The sequence below is a fragment of the Zonotrichia leucophrys genome, chromosome 3 (assembly GCF_028769735.1).
Source record: "Zonotrichia leucophrys gambelii isolate GWCS_2022_RI chromosome 3, RI_Zleu_2.0, whole genome shotgun sequence".
Taxonomy (NCBI): Eukaryota; Metazoa; Chordata; class Aves; order Passeriformes; family Passerellidae; genus Zonotrichia; species Zonotrichia leucophrys.
In genome coordinates, this window is record NC_088172.1 from 64,240,212 (window position 1) to 64,253,034 (window position 12,823).

At 37.9% G+C, this 12,823-nt stretch overlaps 1 protein-coding gene across 1 annotated transcript in view; it reads right to left on the minus strand.

The window, feature by feature from the left end:
* NUP133 (nucleoporin 133) overlaps positions 1-11,139 on the minus strand; it is a 30,469-nt gene extending 19,330 nt beyond the window's left edge. The window contains exons 1-12 of the mRNA XM_064708540.1: positions 10,861-11,139; positions 9,850-9,968; positions 8,954-9,057; positions 7,826-7,933; positions 6,158-6,289; positions 5,580-5,750; positions 4,805-4,960; positions 4,639-4,709; positions 3,930-4,077; positions 2,874-3,021; positions 2,058-2,215; positions 1,237-1,328 (exon numbers count right to left, since the gene is read on the minus strand). Coding sequence (XP_064564610.1) covers positions 1,237-1,328; positions 2,058-2,215; positions 2,874-3,021; positions 3,930-4,077; positions 4,639-4,709; positions 4,805-4,960; positions 5,580-5,750; positions 6,158-6,289; positions 7,826-7,933; positions 8,954-9,057; positions 9,850-9,968; positions 10,861-11,045 — 1,592 coding nt within the window. The 5' untranslated portion in view covers positions 11,046-11,139. The remainder of the gene's footprint in view (positions 1-1,236; positions 1,329-2,057; positions 2,216-2,873; positions 3,022-3,929; positions 4,078-4,638; positions 4,710-4,804; positions 4,961-5,579; positions 5,751-6,157; positions 6,290-7,825; positions 7,934-8,953; positions 9,058-9,849; positions 9,969-10,860) is intronic.
* Between the last annotated feature and the right edge of the window lie 1,684 nt (positions 11,140-12,823).

The window sequence follows — 12,823 nt, forward strand, 5'->3', positions numbered from 1 at the left end:
CCAGCAGGATGTGTTTCTAAGGAAATTACATGGGACTTTATTAGCTCCTTCCAATCATGAAGTGCCCTCAAAAAGGGTCGACTAGATCTTTCCACAGAACTTCCTATCTCCTCTAAAGATCACCAGGTCTACAAAGCTGTCAGAGCTCACTGTACAGCTGGTACGCTTGGCACTTCCAGGGGCTGCACAACCTCCCATTATTTGGTCTGCATCAACTCAGTGGCCATCTGGACAAGCAAATTGCTATATATGTTCTGTGGAATACTGCTCCATTCATTTTACCAGAAGATTTTTTTCTGGAAAAACTATCAGAATAACTACTACATACATAAAATTATTATTTTCTTCTAATTTCATAAATATAGCCCATATTTTTATTGAAATAAAAAGACATTACAAGACATTAACACTTTTTTTTCTTACTACCTTCAACTTCCTTCTTTTACCTCACATGAAGTTCTATGGCAAAAGCACACCTACCCTCTTATCTTGAACCTGTTCTTTCCAAGTTTTAAGACTCTTTAAGGAGATTAGTCTTAAGAGGGTGTGTGGGTTGTTCACTTTGCTTTTTAAATACATAAATATTGACAACAATCCCCTCTAAATATAATTAATCTAAGCCTACAGATGTGTTTATCTTCTTTCTGCTTTTCCTTCTTTGCTCCCATCATTCATGTCAACATCAAACCTTTCAGGAGCATCACACACCTCCCCACACTCCAACTTTTTTAATCAGGATAGTTTGACAAACAGGGTATTTTGTTCCACTAATTCTTCCATATCAGCCAATCTGAAAGAAAAAATCATCCTGCCCAAAGTCTGCCATACCAGTCAATATTCATGGCCATAAGTACACTTAAAAGTATTACTGAAAGCAGCTAGGCAAATAAAAACGAGGACAAAAAAGTCTTCTCAACAACAAAACACCACTTATTAAAGAATAAGTAAGTCAAAATGCAAAGCTCAAAGTTGTTTCACTGGCACAAACATACCCATAGAATTTACACAGAGTAAGTGACAAGTGATTGAAATTACAAAAGTCTGCTCCTTTCTAGCACACATCCCTTGTACACTGGCCCAAGGTGCATTTAATGCTCTCCTAATAAAGATGTGTCATGAAAAAAGCTACAACTAAAACAGCACAGGAATATCCTAACCAAGACAATCTCTTACTCAAATACCAGAGTGCCTTCAAAAACAGCAAACAAAGTCTCAAAAATGAAGTGTGATTTCTACCTGCAGTACTGTAGAAAAGCAGCTTTCAATAATTTGGTTTTATCTTCTTGAGCTATAACTTCTAGCCTGCCAGTTGCATCAAATGCAGGACTCTGAAAATACAAAAAAAAAGCTTCAGCTGCAAGACAAATAATAATCTTCATTATGAAATGAAAACAAATTTTTAAAGTGGCAATGCCACAGATTTAAAATAAAATTACCACCTGGAAGTAGCTGTGTTTAGTGTGTCAAACATAAACCTCTAAGACAGGTTATAATGAAAGTTACACAGAGGTTTGACCAAAATTCACACCACCTGCAAAGGAACTTACACCAACTTACTCTGCCCATCTGATTTTTAATGATAATTATTTGAAGATTCAAACCCACCATTTCTGACAGGATTCAAAAGGTATTCCTGAGAACTATCACCCACAAGAACAGTTTAACTGCAGACAAACTAAACTAGAAACTAGTTTGTTAAGAAAAACACAGTTTCATCAGCCCAGTCACACAAAGGACTTCCACTAAAATATCAGTTAATAATAACAACTGATTATAGTGTTATATTAGGCCTAGTGATTGACAGCAACACACCTATAAGGAAAAAATGTAAATTTCATGGAAACCTCAAGTGTGAAACAAATGAAAACAAAAAAAGCTACTCAAACTGGCAGAAGTAAAAAATTTTGTTTTGAAAACTGTCATTACAAGTGTTTGAATTTCTATTTAAAAAAAAAGTTTTAAACACAAACAAGCAAAGATTTCCACAGTGAAAATTCAAAAATAAAAAACCACTTTATTTGTACCCTGTTTTCAACAGGCAAGCAAATAACCATTACCTCACTTCTTGGTCCAGCAATAGAAGAGGACAGGGCATCCTCCAGGTCTTCAGGAAGCACAGAAATATTTTCCCTGGACAAGATAGTGACAAGTCCACTTTTTTTGGCAAAGAAGATGGGAAGGCTATTACAGGAACCGGCTCCTAAAATACTATCTCCTGAAATAAGGAGAGGAGAAAAAAACCAAGCACATAATTACCACTTTATTTAAAGGCCAACACCTAAGAGTTTCATAAACAATTATTGACTTTTGTCATTAATAACCAATAGTAATTGATAACTGCACCTGACTTAGAAAAATTGTGGAACTATTTGCTACTCTAGATGAAGACTTCCAGATACTGCAAGTGTTAAAAAAAAGGAAGAAAAGAGAAGAAACAAAGAAAAACTTCAAGATTCAGTTAATTCAAATTCTACCTAAGGACTGATGCTCCTGCTGTACTTGAAAACACCTCTGAAGGTCATGGATGACATACCTAGAGACATCTGGCACTGAGTTAACTTCAAGGAAAAATATCAACCCATACTGAACGCTGGAAAGAGAAAAAGCAAGGAAAAAGCCCCACAAGCAAAATCTCCCATCCTTTCATATACCAAGAACAGGCATCTGCTTCATTTTCATTTGAAACACTGTAGAGTAACAACGTGACTGGCTGTCACATCAGCACTTCTCCATACACCCAAGAGACATTCTCACCTTGAAACATTTAATAAAGGAGCACGAGGATGACACTGCTCTCTGAGATATCTAAATACTGTGAAAATATTGAATCAAGAGGTACCAACAAAATTTGATTTCCCTCCACAGTAAGTTACCTTGTATGCCAAATATGATTTTTTCCTGTGGTAAGGAAATTCTGCCAGTTCCAGTGGAACAAGCAAACACTTCATCTTCCTTGTAAAGGTAAGCAGCATGGCTGAAGTAATCTGGGACTACTAGGCAGCACAACACTTCATCTTCTGACTGAAAGTGATGAACACAGACAATATCACATATGTAATCAATCCCTTAAATGTTTAAAATTTTAAATGCTAATCCATGCTCCTGAACTTGTTTTAGTTTTTAACAATGAGGTATGGATGTAACTTACAACCTAAAAAACCAAACAAAATCACTTTCAATTTGCCCTAAAATTTTAGATCATGGGGTTTTTTCCCCTTTCATGTGCATTATATTCTTGATAATTTCACATGGAGAGATAAGTAAACAGATGAATTATTCCATAGTTTTCACACTCTTCTTCCACCTTTGAGCTTTAAGATGCCATTACAGGCAGTGGGGAGAGAGGGAAGAGTGGAAGAAATTTACCAAAGCAATCTAATCCCCAGGTTTATGCTTCCAGAACACACAGCCAGACAATGTACTCCACACACAACCAATGTCCTCCCCTCTGAACAAGCCAGCTGCCCAGCAAGGACCAAAAAAGAGATCTCAGAATTCTGTGTCCAACAACAAGAGTCTCAGAGTTTGATCTCAATCTCTATTTTATATTTTTAAATAGTGTATTTTATACTATTTTAAAATATAAAATAGTATATTTTATCCTATACTCTTGTAATCCATTTAGAACAGTGTAATCTGTTCTAAATGGATTACAAGAGTATAGGATAAAATCACTCTGTAGAAACTTTCAAAGACAGCACAAAAATTTAAAAAAATCAGATTACACTTATTTTTGAGGGTTTTATCTTATAACTTAAAATGCAAAGCACAAACTTTTCATACAGTTAGTATTAAACACTAAGAGATGCTGGTACACATTTTCCTCAGTCTTACAAATACATACATCCAAGGGAAACTGATTTTCCTTTAGACAAAAATCTGACACTGAACTTAAGATTAAGTCGGTATCAGAACCTCCATCAGCATACCTGAAAAGTTGGATTATACTGTGTGACCTCCACAACAACATCATCAGACATCTGACAGCCTTTATCTTCTACTGTTATCAGAGTGTAGTAGACAAGACACGGACGATCTCCAGGATGCCATGCTGCAGCAAGTATGACCAGCCCATCACTATTCAACAACAGACACCACACCATTGAAAGATGATTATTACATGTTTTACTTGCTCAAAAATTATCACTCAAAAAAAAAAATTCTAACTACAATCTCAACTAGATATTGCTCAATCTTTTATTCTTTTAGAAAGAAAAACTGCACTTTTTGTTCTTCCAAGTTACTTTATTAACAGTATTCATATTGCAGTACAAAGACAGTTGTAATTTCATGTAATTAATTCAAATGCAAGAGATACTAAATTCTCTGCATCTGCTGGAACAAGTTACAGTTGCTTATTTTTTGTCTTTGTAAAATCAAGACAAAATAAATAGACAATACTGATAAAATGACACTAAAAAAGGTAAAGGGAATTATTATCAGGTAAAGGATTTGTAAAGCTGAAAAGATGATAGCATAAAATATAGGATAACCTAATTACCTGATATAAGGTGCTTATTTTATCAACAGTTCCACTCCAGTAAAATTAAATTGCAATTACCTGAAGTTTTTGCAGGAAAACAGAACAGATTTATCTCATTAATGAAGGTCTTACCAGATGCAAGTGTACTTCCTTACCGATTCTGTTGCAAATCCATGTATTGTACATTTACTCCTCCTTTAATATCTTCATAGTTACTTTCAGATCCCTAAAAAAAGAATTACAGCTGTTGTGTAACTGAATATAAACAGGCTATCAATTGAAACAAACACACTAACCCTTTCCAGTTGGGCTGTCTCTTACCCAAATTGCATCTGTAATATGTTCTTTCAGGATCCTGTTGATATCCCAGCTGAGAATGTAACGTTCTGATGAATCATCAATCTCCCATTTGTTTAGATTTGAACTTGTCAGCATGTAAAAGCTTGATCTCTCTCTATCCCAAAGAACACTAGAAATCTGCATTTAAAAAATGAAAAAGCTAAAAAAGTTAAAGGAAAGCCTGAATATTTGGGTAGAATAATCTAAACCAGCCTTAGTCCACAAAAAGAGTCACTTCCTTGGGCAATCTACAGAAGTTGCACTCAAGATGAGCATTATAATAACTTCCAAGAGAAGTCTTATTTTATAGAGAAAAGAACATCTACACTAAATACATTTGTTGTACTTCCTGCCGACTTCTGTGGAGTTCATTGACAAAACTCAAGCCAATCATCAACTCTTGGCAGTGCTACATCAGAAAAGAAGAATTACAGGGTGGTTTCTTCAATTAGTAATATGGCTATCACTAGAAAGGGGCAGGACATGCAACAATTGCATATTCCCCAGGAAGGACTACAACTCTGAAGTCTCCTTTTATTCAGAGCTAAAGAATAAGTCAGCATTTGCCTTCCTAAAACATACAGATTTATTTGGTTTCTGTTTTCGTTTCAAATTTCAAAGAAATACAAGCAACATAAATGAGCTGAGTGAGTAATGTGTTTTTTGTCATGTCATCTTTATACAATCTTTTCTTTTTCCTTTTAAAAACACAGGCTAGAAAGAGAAATTAAAGAAGATGAATGCTTCTCAAGCTTACCACTGCATCACTTCCAGGAGACAATATACCCAGGAAAGAAGAAACCTTTCTACCAATTCCAGAAAACATGCCCTGCCCCTGTGGCAGGGCGTGTTGATGAATCTTGCCAGAACTATCAGGTATCAACCGGACCAGCTGACCTCTGGAAGATGATAAAATAAAGCTTCCCCCCTAAAAAAAGAGAAAGCATCTACATTAAAAAAAAAGCAACTACAATAAAAATAATAAAAATCACGTTCTAGAAAAATCTACTGTCAGCTAAAATGCCTTATGACAGCTCATATGGGTAAATGCTGAACAAGACACAAGGCATCCTTAGAAAAAGACAAACATCTCATCAGTACATGACACTGGCAGAGACTCACTTTCTTATCTTTATGTAACATTTTTATCATGAAATTTAATTTCAGTTAATAAACAGAACTAAACTCTCACATAATCATTGGAACCTAATGACAAAAAATAGTGTTACCTGCACCACATTTATTGCAGATTTAAGAATAATAAAGTAGAGCATACTTTTCCACCTTTAGATTAGGAATAAAACTGGTATTTTAATATAAATCATACTGTTTTACCTTTACTGCTGTGAGGAAACTGCACAGAGAGCCTCCAAAGTCTGTGAAAGTGTCTGTATAGGATCCTTCATGTGCAAGATTGGGCCAGTAGCGCACAGAACCTTCACTGGTAGCCACCATTATTGCCAGAGACTTGAAGTGAAAAAGCAATTAAGAGAACAGGCAAGATGATGACGATGATGATAATAATAATAATATTAAATCAGACTGCAGCTCTAACTTATTTTACACATCGAGGCTGTGGGTGACAAAGACATGACAAAGTAGCAAATACACATGGATACACACTGATAGACCTGGAACTGAATCACAAAAATATTCTGCAGCACAACTTAATTTGTGCAAAGAATGTTATACACATTTATTTTCCTACTGAACACTTTCTACTGGTTCTTATTCCTGATAATTCAAGGTCTGCTGCTGAAGTTACAGTTTACAGTTGTAAAACAGAAAAGGGCCTGTGGAGAATTTCAGATGCCAATAGTTAAAAGCTACTATGGAAGGCTTCAAATGCAGATCATAATTTAGCAAAGAAACTGCTCTAGTGTCTTTAAGAGAAATATCAAATCACATGGCAGCTCTTCTTTCCAAAGGCATAGGCCTACAAAGTAACTCAGGAAATCACAGATACCAAATTAAAAGTGTGAAGCAAGAGACTGTTCAGGTAGAGATTTAGAGAAAAGCATTGTACTTAATCAACTGGTTGTTAAAAAAAAGTAAAAATCACAGAACAGTAGAAGAACTGTAGGGGAATTGTTATAGAGCTCCTTGGAGTTTTCTAACCAATTTTTTACTAGACATTGACTTTTAGTTCACAAGTTAAAGAATGATGAAATCAAAAAATATAATAAAGCTTTAGGGTTAGGTGTATTACTTCCTCTTAAACTAAGTCAGAACATTTCAGGTTTCATGAGATAATCCCAAAATACTAAGATTGCATTTTATCATCTGGAAGAGTAACACAACAAACAAATCAAAAGAAAAGATCGTATTACATATTCTGTGCTGCTGCTGACTTCCAAGCACAGCTTCTTAGCCACTTTATCAGAGCATCACATATATTAACTGAAACCTAAGCTGAAAATGAGAGGTTCTTTTCATGAATGATAGTAACAGACACATGAACACACCTTCAGAACCAATTGATCTTTGAACCTCACCCTCTAATACAGTAATTCAGAAAAAAACCGCTTAGGAAACCAATCAGTCAAGACAGATTAAGTCTGTCCTTCCAGTGTCAAATTCCTTACAGAGAGCAGCCAAGGGAGGGTGTTGGGGTTTGCCTCTCAGCTATGGATACTGGGAATTAATCCACTGAACAATGTTTTCAGCCAGCACTTAAGCTGCACTTGGTCTGACCCCAGTTTTGATTGCCCTGGTGTTTGTTAACACAATACCTCTGAGTTTATTGCATTTTTACGTAATCCTTAGAAAAACTATTATTTAATCTGATCCTATAGGATGCACCAGGTGCAATTTAAAAGGACTAGCAGAAGTTTGTTTATTTCAAAGATATTTACAGCCAACTATCAATCCTGACCTTCTGAATAGATAGTGTACCATCAAATGTTTTCAAATACTTTGAATAGATCCTTTTCACAAAAAAGGATATATTCAAAGTTATTCTTATGCCACTTTTAAACACATTAAAATGTAAAATTTGATCACCTGAAGAGAAGGTGCTTCACCTGAAGAATTGAGACAAGATATAGCTGCTAAACTAGAACTCCATTGGAAGTCACTGGGTGGCAGCTGCAATTCCTTGCACAGAGATAACTGGAAGAAAGAAAGAGATGTCATAATAAATATGAGACTGGAAGAACTTATTCCTCAAAGTCTTTGGACTTTTTGACCCTGCTAAAAACTACATTTCAACTAACCCAGACCCTGTGTGAGAACCAAAAAGAGGTCATGAAACAATTTCAACAAGGTTGTCACAACCAGCAAACAGTTAAAAAACATCTTCAAGTTTTCAAATATATATATGGTTTTCTTTAGTTATTTCTGAGTGTTTCACACAACACAATATTGGATTATTTGACTATTCCTTAAATTAATACTAAAACAAAATTAGACTAGAAATTCTTGAGATAACTTATTAGGTACTACCAGGGTAGAGAGGGGAAACATTTCCCACTCCCCTACGCCCTTGAAGTTAAACAACCAGAAAAATTTTAATCCCTTGAAAAATCTCTTCAGGTGCCACAATATGTATACCTGACACTCCCCTGTAGGAGCAGGACCTGCATAATGAACATACATTGTTCTGACTGAAAAAAGTTGATTTTGTAATTTTGATTTTGTTTTTCTCTGACCATCACTGAAATGATGCTGAAAGAAGTACTGTCCAGAGTGATACAAAAATTCTTGACCTAAGAAATCTAGGTGAAACAGATGTTCAGTACCTCTGAAATGAACCGTGTTTTTGGGGCTTGTTGCAAATTGAAAATTGGTCCCAGAATAACCTAAACCAATCCATACTATATCAACTAGATTTTAATTATCAAAATAAGCTTTACCAAGTCTATCTAACCTAAAAGCCACACCCATTAAAATATAAAGAATTAACCTTAGTGTCACGGTGACAATTAAAACTGAAGAGAGGAATATAAAAATTATAAGCTCTCTCAAACGCTTCAGTTTCAGTTACTGTTGTTAGCACGACTTCCTAACAATCCTGCTGCTTTTGGGGGAAAACAGACAAACTCCAGCTGAAAAAAACCCAACCCCATAACTGCATAACTATAGTTGAAATAGTTATAAAGTACAGATTTTCCATCTTGACCTTTTAGTTACCTTAGCTACTGCAGACTGACCAATCTTCCAAATAATCAGCCTCTCCTTATGAACAAGCCAGGCCCATCCACTTTCATCCACTTGAACGCTCAGCTGGTCATCAGCTACATAAAAAAGTAACTTCTTTAAAGCATTCAGATTTTTAAAACACTGTAGAGTAATGTTTAAACCAATAAACTTTCATTCTTACATGAAAATAAGAAATATTTTCTATTAAACTAGTTTTCATGTTAGAATTTCCATCTATATGATTAACATATCAAATTACTACATCTAGTTGAAAAATCCATTTGATAAACCCTCAGCCTTTGAGAATGAAGAGACAACACCAAAACCCATTTCCATGTATTTAGAGGAGATTGTAATAGCTTTGTAAATCACTCAACAATTTTAACAGTATTTTTAAGATACATATTTGGTTCCACTTGTATCTACTATAAAGGAAAAACTTATCCACAGAGAAAAAATTGTTCAGGAGACCAATTTCTTGACCTCAGGGAAAGGTTTGTATCACTAGAGATACAAACCCTTTGGAAGAGATAACAAACGGGAATTGAAATAAAGAAAAATATTAAACATCCACTCTAGGACACAGCAAAACCAAAACAAGTAAAAAAGGTAAGGAAGAACCAATAAGTAAAAGCTACTAAAGACCTACTATTAGCTTTCCTTATACCCTTGTTTTTTCACAATAAATTGCATAAGCAGCGCCTGATGCATTCACATCCACATGGGCATCATTATAATTATTGTTACATAGACAACCAGGCTGGATTCAAAGAAAGGCACAGACATTTAGCTTCCCCTGTAAAGTCAGCATTTCAATGGCATCAATGACACGTTAAGAATTCTCTCACCTGTCAATTTTCATGGAGAAAAATAACACCAGTTCTTACCATCAGCCTTCTTCAGGGCTTCCATAACCTTAACAGGCAGAGAGGATCCAAAAGCCTTAACATCATAGTTAATAGTCTCAGTTGCTGTAGGAAGCTGGATAACTCTTGTAGGAGTTGCTCTTAAACAAAACAAAGTTACAGTTAACTTTTTATTGCTTATTCATCAGTTTCAGCAGACATTTACTTCATGAGTCTCTCTTTAGAAACAGATTTATGTAAAATAAATATGCTTTCTCTGGGAACACCACCTACAGCAATAACTTGGTGGCTTCCTTACAAGTCACTAGCTGTCATCAAATTCTTTATTTTTAAAGAACTGACTTTGAATATGCATCACTCCACCAGCAACAAACTCACTGTTCAACTTCTCTACACTCTGGTTATCTACAGAATGAAGATATTCACCATGTCTGTGTTGTCTTCTGAACACAATGAGGTGGGCACATTTCTCTGCTTTTACAAGTTAATGCCCTCCTTTTATTTCTCCTCACAATGATGTCTCAGACCTCCCTGCGTGAAATGGCAAAAGCTGATTCATAGCTAGTGGACAATCCTTGCACCCAGTTAGCAAAAATTATTAAGAAGGCTTGAAGTAAAAGTTCTCCAAATCTGAACATGGGCATTCCTCTTTATATCAACTACACAACAAATAGCTGCTCCCAAGAAAAGAGATTATGAAGCCTGAAACTGCTCTGGGCTCATGCCGTATATCAGTTTTGATCCCTATGGAAGGGAGAAGACAGGGAAGAGGCTGGGGAGAGGGGTGGGTGTGAAATGCCTAAACTTTGCCTATTTTATCTTCCTTATAAATACGGAAGTTCTTAGAATTTTCATATATCATACTCGTATCACACAGGGACATATGTGAGGAACCCGCGAATTCAAAAGCGAGTAAGGGGTTACCCATAACGCCGAACACGTGGTGCCGTATGAGTACGGCTTTAATGTACAGAACTATAATGTACCCCACACTGGCTCGGGCACCCTACAGCGGACCGGGCCGGGACTCACCGCGCCGAGAGGGAGCCGCTCCTCCGCGCCGCCGGCGAGAACAGCACCGGGGAGGCGGCTGCCGCCACGACCGGCAGGCCCTTCTTGCCGCCGGGCCGGGAGAGAGGGCTGGGCGCGGCGCTGCCCAGGGGCCTGCGGGCCGACCCGCCCGGGGTCCGCGGCGAGGCGGGAGTCGACGGGAACATGGCTGTGGATGCGGCACCGGCACCGCGCTCCCGCCGGGCGCCCGCTGAGCGCGTCACCGCGGGGCGGGGCCGCGCGGGAACGGCCGGGAGCCGAGCGCGACCGGGAGGAGCTGGGCGGAGCCGAACGGTGCCGAGCGAGACCGGGAGGAGCTGGGCGGAGCCGAACGGTGCCGAGCGAGATCAGGAGGAGCTGGGAGGAGCCGAGCGGAGCAGAGTGAGACCGGGAGGAGCTGGGCGGAGCCGGGAGGAGCCGAGTGAGACCGGGTGCAGCCGAACAGGATCCGAGCGCGGCGCGGCCCCTGCCGGGGAGCGGTGGCAACCCCGCGGCGGCCGCTGGCGCAGGGCACCCGGCCTGGCCCTGAGGGGGTGAATGGCGACCTGGGCTGCTCCTCAACGCCGCCGGCGCTCAGCGCCAAACTGAGACACGGTCCTCTCGCTCAGATCTTCCTGAAGCTGTGCTCCGTCCTTCGGTGTCTTCCTTTCCCTTTGGGTACCATTCCTTGCTGAGTTCCTGCGATTAGCTGGCACTAACCAGCTGGATGTGATCAAAAAGCAGCTGTTCAAAGACCATTTGGAAAGACGCATTTTTCAGTAGCAGCTGTTCAAAGACCCTTTTTTCAGGACGCATTTATCTTTAAAATAGCCTGTGTATACCTGTGTTTGTCCCCAAATTTCTAATTAATTAAATAAATAAATATACAAAACCATATTCCTTGCAGACCTTGGTACATTTCACATCCATGGTAAATATCAACCAGGCACTACAGCTATTCTATGGTATAAAAATAGATTTTAGCCTTCAAGGGGAACTAAATGCTCAGTGGCATCACTTGGCATGGAAAAGCTCAGAAATTATGTACCACCCTCTCGGGGAAGAAGTTGAGTGTATATTAACAACAAAGCAAGTCAGTTCAGATAAAATTAGCTAAAAATAGAATATTTTAAAAATCGCATAATTTTTCAAACTGTGTTCTTTGATGATAGATTCAGGGCTGTTAGGCTTTCTATGTAGATTGTGGTCCCCTATGACTGAACCCAAATGCAGATGAGATAAATTTGAGATGGTTCATCTGGCAGGACTGAAGTATGAGGCACCTGTCAGTGTCAGTGCTTTGTCTTTTTCATTCAAATAAGCTCCTTTGGCTTTGATTTTATGCAAAAAGCAAAATACTAAAATTTAGTGGAGTATCACTATATTGCCAAATTAATATAGTATCTTTCTATATAGCCTTAATTATACATATGATGCTAAATCATTAGATTACTGTCACTTCATCAAGAAAAACAAACTAGGAAATGCACACACAAATAAGCAAATACAGAAAAATCTGAAAGAAAATTCAAGATGACATTCACATTTCCCAACATTGATGATTGGTGACATTCAAATTATTTGAAAAACTGAAAGCTCCTCTTCACAGCTCATTCCTAAAATATTTTAAGCGATGCAGCATGAGCAGTTATGTTTTGCTGATTGAACCCTATCTATATGCAGCTACACTTCCTCAGGGAATTAGTTGGCTTCCTTTGGCTGTCCCAGCCCTGTAAGAGCTCCATCTTCAGGAGAGAATTTAACATTCAAATCTCATTTTCTACACAGAAGTAATTTGTACTCATACCAGTTAGAGACTTAACCAGTTCTTGACTGTCCCATAAATATCCCAAGGAGTTTTTTGATGGTTCTAACTCAAATAAAGTCTGCTAACCAATGTACCTGCTATGACAAACATTTGCCTTTTGGTGGACTAGAGCTTTTGTGTAGCTTTTCCACTTCTCTG